This window comes from Medicago sativa, chromosome 8 (genome assembly GCF_051527215.1).
Source record: "Medicago sativa cultivar Bolivia chromosome 8, Bolivia_mono, whole genome shotgun sequence".
Lineage (NCBI taxonomy): Eukaryota > Viridiplantae > Streptophyta > Magnoliopsida > Fabales > Fabaceae > Medicago > Medicago sativa.
Window position 1 is genome coordinate 28,268,574 of NC_140756.1, and position 18,826 is coordinate 28,287,399.

The window sequence follows — 18,826 nt, forward strand, 5'->3', positions numbered from 1 at the left end:
TTTCTTGTTTATGACCGAGTTTCATTGTTGTATAATTTGAATTGCATATGGAAATGCTCTGGTAAAATTACAGGTAAAAACTGGCCGAAAAATGGCTTGGAAATGCTTAGCATTAATGCAGAACCTGCTATCTGCATAAATGCTTTCCTCGGCAGTTAACTACCGAGGAATTCCTCGGCAGTTAACTGCAGCCGGATTTCAAATTCCTCGGCAGTTAACTGCCGAGGGGGCAAAAGCGTATTTTACATGTGTGTCCCAGCCTTCTCTAATGTGTGAACAGCAATTTTCAAAAAATAAGGCTTAGTGGGGTTGGACCAATTCAATTGTAAGATAAAGAGGACTAGATTAAGTCTAAAATTATCTAAATAATAATAATAATAATAATAATAATAATAATAATAATAGTTATTTTCTTTTCAACTTTTTATCATGTGTGAGTGTACTTAAATCCAAATTATTTGTACTTATATGAAGTTATGATCATAAAATTGAAGAAAAAAAAAACCCTAAAATTTACCATTAGTAATTTAACAATTCTAGTAACAACAAAAAAAAGAAGTAAACGCCTCACCCAACGTGTTCCAGTTTTCCATCTTTTCCTCAAGCACGTAGGGACATGGTGAGTTGACTTTCTCCTTAACAAGAGTTTAACACACTCTCTCTCTCTCAACCATATGTATTCATAATCTTTGTGTGTGCTGTTTTCTTTGTGTGTGCTGTTTTCTCTTAATACATGGCTATGATTATGGCTTCTTCTTCTTCTTCTTCCTTTGATGGCTCTGCTCTAAAAAAATATGATGTTTTTATCAGCTTTCGAGGTGACGACACACGCGCTGGTTTCACAAGCCATCTTCACGCTGCATTGTGCCGAAGCAAGTTTCATACCTACATAGACTACAGGATCGAGAAAGGAGATGAAGTTTGGGGAGAACTCCTGAAAGCAATCAATGAATCCACTCTTTTTCTTGTCGTGTTCTCGGAGAACTACGCATCTTCAACATGGTGTTTGAATGAACTTGTTCAAATAATGGAGTGTAGTAAAAACAATGAAGATGATAACGTTGTTGTTATTCCAGTGTTCTACCATGTTGACCCTTCGCATGTTCGGAAGCAAACAGGGAGTTACGGCACTGCGATGGCAAAACACAATGATGATAAGATGCTGCAAAACTGGAAGAATGCTCTTTTTGAAGCAGCTAATTTATCTGGATTCCATTCTACCGCATACAGGTTTTCATCGCTTTCCAATACAATATTTCTGTATTAGTTTTCTTAACTAGTGCTCCAGAGATGCTCTTTAGCATTTTCAGTATTGGTAAAGCATAACATGATCTTATTATCTCTTCCCATCCCTAGGGATATGTATACTTTCTAAAATATAAGTAAAATATTAACTATAAGATTTTATAACAACCTTCTTCGAAGAAAAAAAAGATTTTATAACAATACATATCCAATATATATTATTTTTTGTATACATGATTGCTAAGATAATATAAAAATATTCGGCCATGGTTTGAATGATGAAAATTGTTATGAAACATGGCATCCATGGAAGGAAAGAGAGAAATATAGAAAAGTTCTTTGTATTGATGGAAAATGAATCTTACACAATGAGAAAGTTGTCCCACTTATGGGGAGGTTACAACTATATATACTAATAGGACTAACTAAACAATATATCTCTAATAGTCCCCCTCAAGTTGGAAGGTGTTCAAAAACACATCCAACTTGAAATGAGAAAATACAAGGAAATATGCCGGAAATACATCGGCTAAGAAAAATATCAAACAAGTGCTCATCCAACAAGAAGCAACCACAACTCAAGGTTGAACCAATTGAAGGAAGGAGCATCAAAGCAACGCTTAACCACCATCCGGTAGAAGTCAATATCAACAAAGCCAATTAAGGCACAACGCTTAACCATCAAGAGTGTTCAATCACTCAAGATAGAAGCACAAGACAAGAAAGAATTGCAAGGAAGAGCCATAGTCTACAATGGAAGGAGGTCATATGTAAGACCAAGGTTCCAAAGATAAAAGTGATGCCCTCCTATGCCGAGCCGAGACAAGAAAAACCAAATGCAAGGAAGAGCCATAGTCAACAATGGAAGGAGGTCAAATGTTGAACAAACTTCACACCAAAAGGACCATGAAGCAACAAAACCAAGCTTCTAAAGATAAAAGTGATGCCCTCCTATGCCAAGCCGAGACAAGAAAAACCAATGGCAAACCAATAGAGATGCATAGCCATGTGATGTGTCTTCAAACCATAGAAAACAAATCCATGTTGATGCATTCAAACCATAGGCCAAAACCAATGCTTCCACAATGAAGCTTAAGAAAATACCAACATAGCCAAAACCAGAACAAAAATGCAGCAGTAATGCAATCTGTCCTTCAGTGCGGACTTTCAACAAACACCTTGGAAGCAGTATGCAATAAGTACCAAACACATCATAGAGAACCTTTACCAAACATCCAGTGATCCTTATACCCAGAATTACACATCATATGTTGAATTCTGTTGTAGATATGTCATATCATCGAGAGTAGTTTGATTCACACAGCAATTACAAACGAAGAGAATGTCATATCAGATTGCAAGAGTCAAATTGCAACATAGAACGCAAGACACACAGAAAACGAATTGTTCAGAGATTGAAACACTCAACCGATCAAGAATTCATGCAAGAAACTCGAATCAAAGTTGAAGTTGAAATCGAAGAATCAGAATGAAACGGAAAGGAAATTCAGCGATAAGAAGAAGCAAGAATCGCGATCAAAATTGAATCGCAAACCCTAAGAATTGGGGGAAATGATGATGGAGAGAACGAAGTTGCGATGAAACGAAATCGCAAAACTGAATTGATCGAAACAGAAATTAATCAAGAACAAAAGTGATAGAAAAAAAAATCGAACTGAATCGAAGAACAAAACAGAACGAGAAATGAACAAAAGTGAGAAAAGAGAAAACCAGAATGAAGAAGAAAGAAAAACAGAACGAGAAAATTAAACTTTCTCGAGAAAATGTAGCGGAAAATTGTTCAAGGTGGATACCAATCTTGCTCTGCTACCATGTTATGAAACATGGCATCCATGGAAGGAAAGAGAGAAATATAGAAAAGTTCTTTGTATTGATGGAAAATGAATCTTACACAATGAGAAAGTTGTCCCACTTATGGGGAGGTTACAACTATATATACTAATAGGACTAACTAAACAATATATCTCTAATAAAAATTTAATTTCTAGAAAGAGTTATTATGTGGCATTCACATGATGTATGTATTAATTATTTTACATTTTTTTGTAAATCTTAGGACTGAATCTGACTTGATTGAAGACATTATCAGAGTTGTATTAGGAAAGTTAAATCACCGGTACACAAATGAACTTACATGTAGTTTCATACTCGATGAAAATTACTGGAGCATTAAATCTTTAATAAAAAATGATTCATCAGAAGTTCAAATCATTGGAGTTTGGGGAATGGGGGGCACTGGCAAGACAACCCTTGCTGCTGCCATGTTTCAAAGAGTCTCTTTTCACTATGAAGGCAATTGCTTCTTAGAAAACGTGACAGAAAAATCAGAAAGGCATGGAATCAATGATACATGCAACAAACTTCTTTCGAAGTTACTAGGGGAAGATCTTGATATTACCACTCCTAAAGTAATACCATCCATGATCAGGAGAAGACTCAAACGCATGAAATCTTTCATTGTACTAGATGATGTACATACCTCAGAACTTCTGCAAAAGTTGATTGGTAGCACAGTCATTGTGACAACTAGGGATAAGCATGTGCTGATAAGTGGAGGAATTGAAGAAATTTATGAAGTTAAGAAGATGAACTCCCGAAATTCCCTCCAGCTTTTCTGCTTGAATGCTTTTGACACTGTCTTGCCTAAGGAGGGATTTGTGGAGCTCTCAAAAAGAGCGATTGATTACGCCAAAGGCATCCCTTTAGCTCTGAAAGTTTTGGGATCATCTCTTCGTAGCAGAAGTGAGATAGAATGGAATTGTGCACTAGCTAAACTGGAGAAAGTTTCCAATGCCGAAATTGATAGGATACTGAGATGGAGTTATAATGAACTGGATGATAAAGAGAAAAATATATTTTTGGACATTGCATGCTTTTTCAAAGGGCGTGAAAGGAATAGCGTGACAAAAATATTAAATGACTGTGGTTTCTTTGCTGATATAGGGATAAGTCATCTTTTAGACAAGGCTCTTATAAGAGCTGACTATAAAAATGTCATACAAATGCATGACTTGATACAGGAAATGGGAAAACAAATTGTTCGTGAAGAATCTCTTAAGAATCCTGGACAACGCAGTAGATTATGTGATCCTAAGGAAGTTTTTGATGTATTGAAAAATAATATAGTAAGAGAATGATACGCTCACTTGCTTTCCTAGGCATATGTTTTTTATACATAAATTGAAATTACTACAAAAGTACTAATGCTGATTTTTTTTCTCCAGGGATCTGAGATTATTGAAGCCATATTTTTAGATGCTACTGAATATACACATATAAATTTAAGCCCTAAAGCATTTGAAAAAATGGTAAATCTAAGGCTACTTGCTTTTCGAGACCACAAGGGAATCAAATCTGTAAGCCTTCCACATGGTCTTGACTCATTGCCAGAAACTTTGAGATATTTTTTGTGGGATGGATACCCTTGGAAATCTCTGCCGCCAACCTTTGGTGCTGAAATGCTTGTGGAGCTTTCCATGCAAGAAAGCCATGTGGAAAAACTTTGGAATGGAGTACTGGTAAGCACAATCCGTATGTTTATGTAATTTATGCTTAAATGCAGTTTTGATCTTCCTATTTGAGTAAAACTGCAATTTTAATACTCCAAATTTTAATTGTGCACCTGGTTTCCAGCTCAAAAAATGCATTTAAGCCTTTGATTTATTTCCCCTTCTCGGTCACATGTCAGCACTGGATCATTTTAACTGTCACCGAAAATGAAACCAACAAGTAAAATCTGTATAATTTAAGAAAATGTACCAACTTTTTTGACCAATGGTATATTGTTACAGGATTTGCCAAATTTAGAGGTACTTGATCTCGGTCGCTCCAGAAAGCTGATAGTGTCCAAATGTGTCTGGTTCCCCAAATCTAAAATATGTCACGATTGAACATTGTGAAAGCGTGCCTGAAGTCGATTCATCAATTTTCCTTCTCCAAAAGCTTGAAAGATTAAGCGTGTTAGGATGTACCTCGCTTAAGCGCCTTTCCAGTAACACTTGTTCTCCAGCCTTCCGTGAATTGAATGCTATGTTTTGCGACAATCTCAAAGATATCTCAGTCACATTTGCTTCCGTTGATGGTTTGGTTTTGTTATTGACAGAGTGGGATGGGAATGAACTTCCATCATCAATATTGCATAAAACAAATCTTACAAGGTTAGTCTTTCCTATCAGTGATTGTCTTGTGGATCTTCCTGAAAACTTTTCCGACGAAATTTGGCTTATGAGTCAACGGAGTTGTGAACATGACCCTTTCATCACTTTACAGAAAGTACTTCCTTGTCCTGCCTTCCTGTGTGTAAAAAGGTTAATCATTTATTATGCTCCTTTGTTGTCTGAAATCCCAAACAACATCTCGTTGCTATCGTCATTAGACTCTTTAACACTGTCTGGTTTAATCATTAGAAGCTTGCCTGAAACCATCAGGTATCTTCCCCAACTCATACGTCTTGATGTTTTGAACTGTAAAATGCTTCAATCTATTCCACCGCTTTCAAAGACCGTTGCTTTTTTTATGTTCTGGAATTGTGAATCGCTTGAGAAAGTGTTGAGTTTGAGTGAACCATCTGAGAAACCTAGGTGTGGTTTTCTGCTCCTTAACTGCATAAAATTGGATCCACATTCATATCAAACAGTTTTAAACGATGCTATGGAAAGGATTGAACTTGTAGCAAAAGTAGTTTCAGAAAATCCATTTGTATATGACCATGCCTGGCACTTCTTACCTGCTATGCCTGGCATGGAAAATTGGTTCCATTACTCTTCTACACAAGTTTCAGTCACTCTTCAGCTTCCTTCTAATTTGTCGGGTTTTGCCTACTACTTGGTTCTTTCTCAAGGCCGTATGGGATATGGTGTAGATTTTGGATGTGAGTGCTTCTTGGACAATAATTCTGGTGAAAGAGTCTATATAACAAGTTTCACAAAAACCAGTTTCATAGGTTTGTTACGTCGTTTTGATCCATTAATCCATATGATGTCGGATCATTTGGTTTTTTGGTATGATGGAGGAAGTTGCAAGCAAATAATGGAAGCAGTTGAAGAAATAAAAGCCATTAATGATGTGAACAGCACTAGTTACAATCCAAAGCTTACATTTAGATTCTTTATTCATGAAAATATATATGATGAAGTAGCGATAAAAGAGTGTGGGTTTCACTGGATGTATAAGGAAGAAACAGTTGCTTTAACAATTTCTGAATCCCACGATGAAGATGAAACTGCGTCTTCATTAGATTTTCAATCCGATCAAGAAGAAATAGTTCCCCCTACAAATTTTGAATCAGATGATCTAGAAGAAACAATTCCTCCAAGAAACCAATTAAAGCTAGACATGTTTGAAACTCCGCCGTCAAACCTAGAATTAAATGAAACAAATGATTTGAGGTACATAATCTTCCTAGCAGTCATTATACTGATAACTTGCGGAATAAGTTTAGTTTACAGGCTCTGCTCAATTTTATGTTACTGCATAATAATTCTGTTTATGAGCAGGTATTCACTTGAAGAGCTCATGCATATTGGATTTTGTGGAGACCACATGAACACTTTGTTTGAATCCACAGAAGAAAAAGCAACAGCTGAAAAGGAGAGAAAAAATGCCGAATGAATAGACACGAACTTTTTATTAGGTATGCATGACCAAATAAGATCTCAATATCATGTTTGAATTTTGATCTCACTGGAAACTAATTTTCAAACTAGTAAGTTGTTTGTGAGTTTGCTTTTACTTCTAGTACACCAATTAATTCTTGCTCACAATTTTTAAAAAACAAGTCTATTATATGAAATATCTTTTTCACCTTCATTAAACCTTATTACACACATTTATCATGGTTTTAGCACTTTTCTCATATAAGTTCCTTTTAACATTGTTTATTAACTATATTTAAGATTAATTTGTCAATTACATTTCATTATTCTTATTCAATTATCATGAATTTCTTTTTTTGGGGTATTATAGCAGAGTGAATAGAATATGAAGTTAATGTTGGGGATGAAAAGTGTTTCAGTTGAGATAATGATAGAGAGTTAGGGTGGAATGAATTATTGAATGAAACTTGTATTTGATTATTCACAAGCTGAAATATTTATACACCTAGAGTGCAGTTACTTGAGCAGCAAGTAATGTCTCATATCTAACACACTATAGCTAGAAAATAGGATAGTTAGTTACATGATATACTTAACTAACTAAAACAAATCTATTCACACTGTGTAGAACAAAGTTTGAATTACATAATTCAACAGTCTCATTAACAAACCAACTCTATACTAATATGTATCAAATTTAGTATCAAAAGTATGACCAAGAATAAGACAACTTGCATCCATAAAACACAAATTGTTTTAAAAAAAAAAAAAAAAAATCTTCCAAAAGAATGACCGAACATGAACTAAAAATCACATCGATTGCAGATGCAAAACTTTGAAATTGTGTTTATCAGTACTTGCAAAGGGCAATATAAAACATGATAATGAAAAAAAATCCCATTAACATTAGTATTACCCCAGTTAAATACTGCACACCAATGACGATGGTTCAAAATAATTCTAGTAATTTAGGAACATGGACATACATTTCAAAATCCTAATGAGACTGTTCAAATTTATAGATATAAATGGAGTGGCAATGTTTGACACACCTGATTAACACAAGTAAATTTCAGTTCAAGTTTGTTCATTATTTAACTGTTCTATGACAGAAGTCAAGATAAAAGATTTGTCAAATTTGAAATTGATGATGGCACTTTATTCAAACTTGAACCTCCTAAGTTTAAACAGAAAGGAGTTGTAGAAGTATTGCAATTGCAAGGCCTTGGTGTGACAGAGAATTCTTGGAGACTAGAGAAACGAGTGGCGTATGTTTCTCGGAGAAACAGTGAACAAGTTCTGCTACAAAGGCTCTTAAGTGAGGTGCATCATATAGTTAAAACTTCAAGCTTCTCAAGAGATAAAACTGATGAAACAACATTGTGACAAGCTTTTCATAAAGGCTCAGTTCTACAAGTTTAAGATTTGGGGCACATGACAAAATTTGACACTCTTCCATAAAGGCTTGTGGATTATGTAACATAATCTAATTGACAGAAACAAACTGAACAAATTAGTATTATACATATATATGAGTTAGTTAAATCAATGTAATTGTAGACAGACTAATTTCTTCCACAGATTGTGCACTGAACACAATATGGTCTTTATTGAAACATACTTCATTTTTTTTATTTTATTGAAACACAAACTAACAAATTTTAAATCAAAAGGGAAACTTGAATCATGCATACCTATGCTTAAAGAGTAAACCACCAAATTGTTCCTTGTCTTTGAAGATAACAGGAAACAAACTTTGTTTTAAAAAAAACAAAAAAACAAACTTTAGTTTTCCAAATACATAACATTAATTAGATTTATTGAAAAAGATAAGAGTAATTGACAAAGGGTATAATTGACAAATCGTACTCTTAAAATACTAAAACGACAGTTAAATATGAACGCTAAATGGACAGTTAAACGACACTTGAAAAGGAACGGAGGGGGGTAATAAATATTTTGCCCTTTCATATTAACAAACTATGTTTATCTTTTTCAATCATACCAACAATATAACAAATATAATATAAATTAATTTGTTTAATGGTATAATTGGAAGTAAAAAAGATAAGCAAAAATTAAGTATCCATAAGACTATTTAAACAAATTTCAACCGAGCAGTTTCTTTCCAGGGTTTGTTTTTTCTTTTCTTCTTGCTGTACAGAAGAAGAGAAAAGGAGAAAAGAATAGCAGCATCCATGGCCACGGCGGAGGTAGACTGGTGTCAACTCGATGCGAATCTTCTCAATTTGATATCACAACGATTCGACAATGATCTTGATCTCATTCGTTTCCGATCGGTTTGTTCTACATGGCGGTGCTCTTCCATCTCAAATCACCACCATCCTAATTTAGTGCCCTTCAAGATAAAACATTTTTGTGTTGACCGTCCATATTTCCTCTCAAAACACAGTCTCTTAATCATCAAACCACCACCACACCAACAAAACCTCCGTCTCCGTCCTTGGTTGATTAGAATTACCCAAAATTCACGTGGCGAAACACAACTCTTCCACCCACTCCTCCCACTTGAGTCTCCTTTCCCTTATGATTTTCCTTACGTACTTGACTTAAACAAGTTCTCCCATGTCGTCCATTTGGGAACCTGCTACTCCATCCTTGAAGAAGAACGGGCCGAGCCCGAGGAGAGATTTGAATCCCGTTACTTGAACTTACAAGAAGAAGCTTTTAAACATGAAACAGAAGAAATAGAAAAAAAGAAAAGGGAAATTAATAAGACAATGGGAATAAAGGTTGTTGCAGTCACGTGCCATGGGAAAAATCCTCTCGCTCTTTGCACATTGAACGGTCACAGCCATTCGCTACTGTTCCATTGCCGCAAAGAGCGTTGGATGCCGGTCCCCTGCGTGTCAACGAACTTTCAAGATATCTGCGTGTTTAAAGACCGGTTTTGTGCAGTAAATAAAATTGGTAAGACAGTTGCTTTTGGACCAGGCTATAGTGTTGTTGAGTTATTGGCTGAATATGTGGATGGAGGGGACATGAAATTCCTGCTAGAGAGTGAGGGTGAGTTGTTGCTAGTGGACATCTATGACCCTCATCGTTATGGTTTCCCTGGTGAATATGGTTTAAAGCTTGATGTGTTCAGACTTGATGAAAAGGAGAAGAAATGGGTCAAGTTGGCAAGTTTAGGGGATAGAATTCTGTTCTTGGGGAATGGATGTTCGTTTTCTGCTTTTGCTTCGGATTTGTCTGATGTCAAAGGAAATTGTGTCATCTTTAGTGATGATGCATTCCACGATGTTGACCAGATGCTTTGTGGGATGTGTGTTTTTCACTTGGATCAATGTCGGCTTTCCCCTTTGTCTGATCATCCTGAGTACTTCAACTTGTTTTGGCCACCTCCAGAATGGATCGTCAACAGCTGCATTCGTGAGAAGATAAAAAGAGTATGTTATCTTGCATTCTAGTGTGATTGTGATATGATATGCATTATCGTGCTTGGTTTCTGTTAGATTAGATTAACGTTTTGACTGCCTTGTGTGTGGATTAATCATATGCCTCAGTACTGCAAATAGAAAATAATTTGCTTATTATGAATTTTCCATGAATTTTTTTAATTAGATTTTGGATCTTCTCATTTGGTTTCTAACCGAAAACCTTGTTACTTTAAACAGGAAGACGAGAAAGAAAGAGGACATAAGACAGACACAACATCGGGTTTATTGGCAAAACTTGGCACTATGCAAATTTAAGCTTTCATTATTTACGTCCTAGTAATGTTCATGTTTGATACATTATTATTTTGTTTCAATCCTAGACATGGTTTAATCTTTTACTATTTATGTTCTGGCAATATGACAGTGATATCCAACACTGTTCTGTTTTCCAGAAGACTTGGTATTATGTTTCAATTCCTACTGTTTATGTTTGATACATGATAAAGAGTTCTAATTAATTAGTAATTTCTAACTTATTGTTGATTCTCCCTCTTTATTTATGTATTTATTTTCAATGAATCTTCTAATCATTTGAATGAAAGGATCCTGTGCATTGGTTTATTAAACCAACCTCTTAAAATTTAAAAAAGGTGATGAAAGGAAGGACGATTTGGTTGTACTTTTACTTAGTAATGGCAAAATTTTACTGAAAGAAGGAGGAGCCAATGATACAGTAAGTCAGCTCAGAGAGTCATTGTGCTGCTTGCAATATTTTGAGAAGATTGCTGATAAATGTGTTTTGACACCTTATTTCTCTCCCACTGAACCTGCCAAGTTTACCATTTATGGGAGTCTTTGGTTCTAGCATCATCATCATCATGTTCTTACATGTAGTAATTATAGGACCAAGGCTATCAATTATAAATCAATTGCACCACCTACATGTCTTCATGTCTTCTTTCTACACTACATGCCCAAACCACCTAAGCATTTTCCACCATCTTTTTTACTATAGGTGTAACCCCAACTCTCTCTCTAATATTGTCATTTCTAATCTTATTCCGTCTAGTCTTACTACACAACATTCTCATGTGCTTAATTTATTTTTTTGTTGGTTCTTAACCGCCCAACACTTTGTTCCATACAACATCACCGGTCTTACACCTGTTCGATCAAAGTTTCCCTTCGACTTGAGTGACACTTTCATCGGTTCATGCTCTTCTTTATTTCAACCATCCTGCTTGAATACAATGATTTACATCTGCTTCTATTTCTCCGTCATTTTGATCAGAATTGAAAACTTACATATATTTGTTTCTAAAGATGATTTTAACATTTGAGTGAAAGTTGGAGAAACAGAACCAAGATGTGAATAATATATGAAGATGTGTCGAGCTATTTTACTTATATCTTCATACAAGTATTAATTTGTGCTGATATTTAGTTTTGATTTTAAGATCCTATAGGGTTTAATCTTTTTTTTCTTTCGTTCTTTGAGTTAATGATGACAAGTGTAATAAGAACCTATAGAAATTTCACTAGTTTTAAGCTGAAGTACTCTTGTATTTGGGTTCCTGTAAAATTAGAGGTTCGACTCTCATAATAAAGATAAGTCGTTAATAAAAAAAATACAATTTTTTAAAGAACTTTGTAATGTTTGTTTTATTTTATGATTTGAGAGAATAATTATAATATTTTTTTGTTAAAGCTTTGCTATTTTGTACGATAAGTATGAGCTAAAAATTACAAGTGCTCTAAAAAAAAGTTATATTGTGTTCTGGACCGAGCAAATGCTCAAGACAATTGCTTTTCTGACTTTCAATACTTCCTAAAAACACAAGTAAAATACTAAAATACCCCCAGCGGTAGTTAACTACCGCTGGCTTATAACTAGAAAAACCAGCAGCAGTTAACTGCCGCTGGGTTTATTGGTCATTTACTTGTGTTTCTAAGACACATTGAATGTCAGAACATCAATTGTCAATGCTCAAAGACCCATTTACATAGGCCCAATACAAAATGACTCAAATCCAGCATTTGGGTAAATTACTCGCAACACACAGAAACTCGGAGCAACAGAAACTCGTTCAAACTGAATAGTAACATCTCTCTTCACGTCGTCCGTGAAGCTCGCTCGGCGGTTTCATCGCAGGTCTCTCTTCACGTCTATCTTTCTGGCTTTATCATGGTTTGAGAGACGAATACATGAAAATAGCTATGACTTTCAAAAACTATGCGAGTGCTTAGAGATGATGAATACGTGAATTAAGTTTCTGGTGTTTGAATGATTAAGTGAGACCTGCGATGAAAGGGTTTTAGATTAAATTAAAATTTTTATTTTAGTTAAAAGGGTATATTGGTCATATTCCTGGGTGTAACTTGTGTTTTTTTTGGGTGGGAGCAGTATCTGTTTAAGATTTTAGTTAAGAATTAAAATCCCGAGCTGAATAAATAGTGGCAGTGCGTGTAGTGGCAACGCGAAGCATAACCCTCTTTCTCCAGAAGAATATATTCAGAAACACTCTCGTTTGATTCATCGTTGGGATTTTGCGGTTTTCTTAGAATCATCAAGTTCAATGGTAAGTGGCCACACTCTTCATGTCTCTTCTCTTTAATCAATCTCTTGTTCTAGCTAACTCACTCTTCTCTTCTATCGTTGTTCATCAGTCGGTTACTCTGCACACAAACCTAGGTGATATCAAATGCGAAATCTTCTGCGATGAAGTTCCCAAAACCTCCGAGGTACGTACTTCATAACCAATTGTTATCTTAACGGGTTCGGGTTCCGGTAAAATCATGTAATTCTTGCCCTATTCTGTTGTTTCAATTGGTTGCTCGTTCTAGATTGAAGTGTCGTAACTAACAGTTAAGTTTTCATGATTGTTCAATACAGAATTTTTTAGCGCTTTGTGCAAGTGGTTACTTTGATGGGACTATATTTCACCGCAATATTAAAGGCTTTATGATTCAAGGTGGAGATCCAACTGGTACCGGCAAAGGGGGGACTAGTATTTGGGGAAAGAAATTCAACGACGAGATAAGAGAATCTTTGAAGGTCAGTACATCCGACGCGCTAATTACCATGAAGCCATGTTTTTAGGGTTATGCTGTGCCTGTGTGTGTAGTATTTGTTAAGCATGTTAGAGCAGAGAAAAACATATTGTTTAGATTTTTGTGTTTGATGCATTTTATAAAACAAACGAAATAGGACATAGAATTGACAAAGTATATGCAGTTCTACTGAAATTGATGAAAATGAGGAAAACAGGACATAACTGTTTACTGTTCTCTTTATCTGTCAAATGCTACCTAAGGCAATCTGTTATACCAAGTTCCAACGCTTAATTATTGGGTTAAAGGCTATGACGCACGGACACTCCTCAGGTTAGGCGTGTCCCGGTGTCGGACACCGACACTTGTAATTACACTGAATTATGTAATTTTCTCATATTATTAGCGGTGTCGGCATGTCAGTGTCCGTGTCGTGTCCGGTGTCCGTGTCCGTATCCGTGCTTCATAGGTTAATGGTCAATCTTATGGTAAATGAAATATAATTATCTTACAGTTGTTATATTTAAATATCCTATTGTGATTATTTTTGGTCTATGTTGTGGACTGGGGACCTTTATAAGCATACTTGGACATTTCTTGTGCTTTATGGAGCACCTTTATACATGTTTCTTCATCAGATTTTCGTGGTAGCTAATTGGCTTTGTTTTTGTGTGTTCCAGCATAATGCAAGGGGAATATTGTCAATGGCTAACAGTGGTCCAAATACTAATGGAAGTCAGTTCTTCATAAGTTATGCAAAACAACCACATTTGAATGGACTATACACCGTGTTTGGAAGAGTAATTCATGGATTTGAAGTTCTTGATCTCATGGAAAAGGTATATTAATCTATTGCTGATAATTTGTTTATCAAAAAATTTGGGTCGTAGCCAATGTTTTAAAAATTGAACAGAAACCTTGAACTGGCCTTTACTTCAGTTTGGTTATTTTCGTGGTTTGATCACAATTTTGTCTTGGTTTTACTGTTTTAAAGCAGTTAAAACATGACTCAAAGGTCTTGCCTGTTCCATGTCCGATTCAATTTTTAAAACATTGGTTGAAGCTCAAGGTGAACCTCCGAATTGTAGGCTATGTTTGGATATTTCTTTAATGAATAGTTGAATGCAATCATTAGGAATAGAAGGGAATTATCATTCCATTGAATGAATATTTTTATAATACATCCAGTACATTGAGTGAATTATTTCTTTTCCACAAAAAAGTATCAATGGAGAAAAACTGGGCTGTTCACTTGTTCAGTATTGGATGGAATGAATTCCATCATGAATCACAATTCATTAGTTTTCGTCTTATTTCCAACTATCCAAATAATATATCCTATTATGATTACATTCTATTTCATCAATCCAAACAATAGCCTAGGACTTGACTTGATTTGACAACAGAATGAAGGTCTACATTTTTCTTAGAAATCATACTTGTGCATTTTTTTTGTTACTGATATACACTTAAATGCCTCATCTAGATTTCACACACACCATGCACTCAAATACTAAACATCTGAGTAAAGAATAAGTAATATACTTTTTTGTTGTGCAGACTCCAACAGGGGCAGGGGATCGACCACTTGCAGAGATAAGGCTCAATCGTGTAACAATGCATTCTAATCCACTTGCTGGCTAGACTGGTCTCTCATTTATTCATGTAAACTTAAAGTTTCTATTTCCCAAAACAATAGATCTTAGTAGAGGTCAAGGAGAATTCTTACATGCTGGATTGAGTACTTGATCATAGCTTCTATTGATTTAAAGATTTATTTTGCTAAGATAGTGAAATGTACATCAAACATATTTGTGACAAGATTGTGTGATCGCACAAGTTACTGCATTTTGCCAGCATTGGATACTCCTTTTGTCTTTGTTCTTGTGTTGCGGTTCACCTTTTTAATGGATGGTTTGTCACCTTTGGGATAACTATCTGGCATTATGAACGTGCCAAGTACCCAATGTCATAATAGTGACTTGAAATTATCACAAACTCCGAAGGTGGTTTAAACCAAGTGACAATAGAAATGTTGCAAAATAGTTATTTCCAACCATACATGCTGTGAAAGGTATGGGAAGTCTCCTTTCAAACATACTGCAATATCAACATCTCTGCGTAAAATATGAGCAACATGATATCCTTCGAGGGTCCAAACCTCCATTTTTCTTATCTGTACAATTTTTTGATACTAGAGTTTTCTTATCTGTACAATTTTCTGATACTAGGATGTGATACATGTCCTAGAACTGCATGAGCCATGACCGCAAGTCATGGTTTTAATTGCGGTTATTGCCATTGCCGTATTTAATTTTGTAGAAATTTGAAGGGAAAAATAGTTGATGTGACAATAATTGCATTAGTTTTGTAACTGCGACAATCTCAAAAACCTTGACACTAAACTTTGTTTTTTTTTTCTTTTCTTTTCCGGTTACGTTGTTTCTATAGCCGAGTTCTTGTAACTTGTATTAGTTTTACCGTCACACTTTGATTGACTAAAATTCTTACAAGGGACATCTCATTGCAAGTCACATGAGTCTGAAATTACATATTTTCCCCATGTATATGTTTGTGACTCTCAAGTTGGGTAAGAAAAGGAGAGTAAAAGAATTCAACATCAAAAACCACTTATTCAACTCTATCAAGAGTTCATAACCATCCTAGGCTCTCTTTTTTGAGTCTCAAACACAACAAATGCAAAGGAAAAATATTGAGATATGTATGTGTCGTGGAAAATGATCATGTTTGGAGTAATAGGAATAGAGTATTATAGAAAGTTGTACTAAGGATTGAAAAAGCTCCCCTTGGATATGTCACACCTTTCATCTTTATAAGCAAAGTTCTTCCTTCTACAGTTGTAGTAGTGTTTGTTTCTAAAATTGACTTTTGCCAATATATTTTAACAATATTTTCACACAATGCATATGCAGATCTATAACAGAATTGAGTGACACTATTACATGATCTGGTTTTTTAACTTTTGAAACCCTTATGAAGGATATAAAAGCTATCATAACATTGACACTAAATATTGAAAACAAAAACACATGTAGTATCTCCCTTATGAAGGATATAAAAGCAAATTGAAAACATCTCAAGTATCCGTGTCGGCTTTCAAAGCATAAAACCAACACACAGAGTAACATAAAATAAGACATGAAAGACAATCTAAACTAATATTGACCGACTATGATAAAATCATCATCCTCAAGAACTTGAACATCTTTTTCTCCAATAAAATGTTGCCTGCCCATTTCCGTCACCAAATTCACAAACCCTACCCTTTGTTCCAAAGTAAGGGGTACATATGGAAGCCTGAAAACAGGCTTGATAACCCCAAGTTGAGCAAGAGCAGTATTCAAAGCAATTGGACTTGGCTCTATAAAAAGCCAATCAAACAAAGTCATAAGCTTCGAATTCAATGTAGGATTCTTACCCCCAAACATGAGTTCCCTCATTAAGCCTGGAACCAAATTGCTTGCAACAGATTGAACTCCAATAGCCCCACAATCCCATCTAGCTTCATGGCTTAAGTTATCAATTCCCCACACAACAATTCCTTTATCTGTGTACATTTTCACCCTCTCAGTTCCCACACACTCTTTCACACCAACAAAATTTGGATTTTGAGCCAATATTTCAATTACACTAGGAGGAATATCTTGACCACTCCTTGAAGGTACATTGTATATGATGATAGGCCCTATAGGAAGCAAACTATTATAATGAGCAACCAAACCTGCATGTGAGGTTTTTCCATAGTAAGGGTTTATATGAAGTGCAGCATCCATTCCAACAGCGAAACCTCGCTCGGTTGCGTTTATCGCTTCTTTTGTGCAGTTGCTTCCTGCATTACCAATAACTTTAACTTTGTCGCTGAAACAATTAACTGTGTGAGCAATGAGCATTATTTGTTCATCCCATGTCATTAATTGGCCTTCACCAGTTGAGCCAGCAACAAGAATACCTTCAACACCATTTGCAATCTGTATGTTCACCAAGTTATCATATGCTTCAAGATCTATTTTTCCACTAGGTAAGTATGGAGTCTTAACGGCGGTGATGAATCGCAGACTTCTTACATCCTCAACCGATTTCCTGTAAATACAGTACACATAAAACTTATTCCCATTACCACAAAAGCTTAAAAAATTAATTAACATGAAATGTTATGATGTTCAAAAACATTATTGTATAAGTTTGGTTTACATGTTTTGATTTGTTAACAAAAACCGGTCCTGTAAATGGATCTATCGAATTTAATAGGAGAATGAATTCATTCATATTGAGTAAAACATATATCGTTCAAATCAAACCTATCATTTACCGCCGTTGAGCTGCTCAACTGGAGGCGAACATCAAGTCTCACAGCTGTTTGTTGAACCTTACAGCATGTGTTCCAGGATAAAGAGATATTGACATCATTAAACTAAGCAAAATATTGATTGATTGCTAAAACTACAAGATTTGGTATCTTTTTTATTCAGTTAGCACCAATGACTTGTATTAGACTTCTAAAGTGACCCCCAGTTATTCTAAACTTAACAAACCTATTTATGATTCATGATTTTTACACAAGATAGGGCTAGAATGTAAACATGTTGAGTGAGGAGAGTAAAAAAGTCACAAATCTCACGCATTTAAGCAGTCAACATGTTGATCGTCGTTGGATTAAGATCAGACGGTCTAGATTTCACGCTCTATATTCAAGAGCAATTAAAAATCAAAATCTACTTGTTTTCTGCATTGTTTTGATCTCGATCTAACAACCATTGATGATTGTCTACGTAAATATGTGACTGCAGCAAATTCAAATTCGTCTTATATCAGGTCATATAAAGAATGTAAAAATAGTAAAATAAGTCATCTAAAACAAACAACATAAACTGCAGACTAAATAAACAATAGTAAAATAAATTTTTTCCAAGATGCTAAACTTTTTCCTATATTTAGTTCAGTAACTACCCTTATGACACGTGCTAACATTTTTCAAGATAAGTCATCTAAAACAAACAATAGTAAAATATTAAAGATCTACAAGGTTAAAAAAAAAATGAAAATCATGAGAACAAAACATCATTTATGATAAGAATGAAAGAAAAGAAAATCAACCAAACAACATAAACTGCAGACTAAATAAACAAAGAGATTATGAAAAATGTTAACCTGCTGGTGAAAGGTAAAACCGGTGAATTGGGTCCTCTACTAGAATCAGTTTTCAACATGTTCATCAGTGAAAATGGTTAAGAATTGTAGTTACTTAATCAATCAATGACAAGAAACCAACAATTGAAGCTCTTTAAAAAGAGTTTGATTCAAATGAATTTGAGGAGAAGGAAAGGTCAAAGTAATATAATAGTAACAAGAGACACAGGGTACAAAGAAAGAATGACCACTCACCAAATACGACCTGAACGAATGAGTAAGAATAAAAGTGTTGACACTTTAGTTTAGCCGCCTAAAAAAATGGGTTAAATGTGTTTTTATTGCTTTAGATACACTATTCGGTCC

At 35.0% G+C, this 18,826-nt stretch overlaps 5 protein-coding genes across 6 annotated transcripts; 4 read left to right on the top strand and 1 right to left on the bottom strand.

Annotated features, from left to right (window-relative positions):
- Positions 1-709: 709 nt before the first annotated feature.
- Positions 710-5,197, top strand: LOC146898112 (disease resistance protein RPV1-like). Its single transcript, XM_085735152.1, has 4 exons — positions 710-1,230; positions 3,323-4,391; positions 4,491-4,784; positions 5,058-5,197. Exons 1-4 carry the CDS (start codon positions 734-736, stop codon positions 5,154-5,156), a joined length of 1,959 nt encoding a protein of 652 aa, XP_085591278.1. The 5' UTR covers positions 710-733; the 3' UTR covers positions 5,157-5,197.
- Positions 710-8,492, top strand: LOC146898111 (disease resistance-like protein DSC1). Its single transcript, XM_085735149.1, has 6 exons — positions 710-1,230; positions 3,323-4,391; positions 4,491-4,784; positions 5,058-6,653; positions 6,762-6,898; positions 7,973-8,492. The coding sequence occupies exons 4-5, from the start codon at positions 5,296-5,298 to the stop codon at positions 6,874-6,876; spliced, it is 1,473 nt and encodes a 490-aa protein (XP_085591275.1). The 5' UTR covers positions 710-1,230; positions 3,323-4,391; positions 4,491-4,784; positions 5,058-5,295; the 3' UTR covers positions 6,877-6,898; positions 7,973-8,492.
- Positions 8,493-8,945: 453 nt separating this feature from the next.
- Positions 8,946-10,663, top strand: LOC146898113 (F-box protein SKIP23-like). The gene is made up of 2 exons (XM_085735153.1): positions 8,946-10,270; positions 10,499-10,663. The coding sequence occupies exons 1-2, from the start codon at positions 9,059-9,061 to the stop codon at positions 10,574-10,576; spliced, it is 1,290 nt and encodes a 429-aa protein (XP_085591279.1). The 5' UTR covers positions 8,946-9,058; the 3' UTR covers positions 10,577-10,663.
- A 2,026-nt stretch (positions 10,664-12,689) lies between these two features.
- Positions 12,690-15,127, top strand: LOC146898114 (Cyclophilin-like peptidyl-prolyl cis-trans isomerase family protein). Its single transcript, XM_085735157.1, has 5 exons — positions 12,690-12,840; positions 12,929-13,003; positions 13,155-13,316; positions 13,993-14,151; positions 14,873-15,127. Exons 1-5 carry the CDS (start codon positions 12,838-12,840, stop codon positions 14,954-14,956), a joined length of 483 nt encoding a protein of 160 aa, XP_085591283.1. The 5' UTR covers positions 12,690-12,837; the 3' UTR covers positions 14,957-15,127.
- A 1,100-nt stretch (positions 15,128-16,227) lies between these two features.
- On the bottom strand, positions 16,228-18,716 carry LOC146898115 (4-hydroxy-tetrahydrodipicolinate synthase, chloroplastic-like). Of its 2 annotated transcripts, XM_085735156.1 has the most exons (3): positions 18,483-18,686; positions 17,632-17,716; positions 16,228-17,413 (listed from the first exon to the last, which is right to left on the bottom strand). In XM_085735156.1, the coding sequence occupies exons 1-3, from the start codon at positions 18,544-18,546 to the stop codon at positions 16,489-16,491; spliced, it is 1,074 nt and encodes a 357-aa protein (XP_085591282.1). In that variant the 5' UTR covers positions 18,547-18,686; the 3' UTR covers positions 16,228-16,488. The 2 variants fall into 2 exon arrangements, with proteins under 2 accessions (XP_085591282.1, XP_085591280.1); XM_085735154.1 differs by lacking the exon at positions 17,632-17,716 and having other exon boundaries at positions 18,482-18,716.
- Between the last annotated feature and the right edge of the window lie 110 nt (positions 18,717-18,826).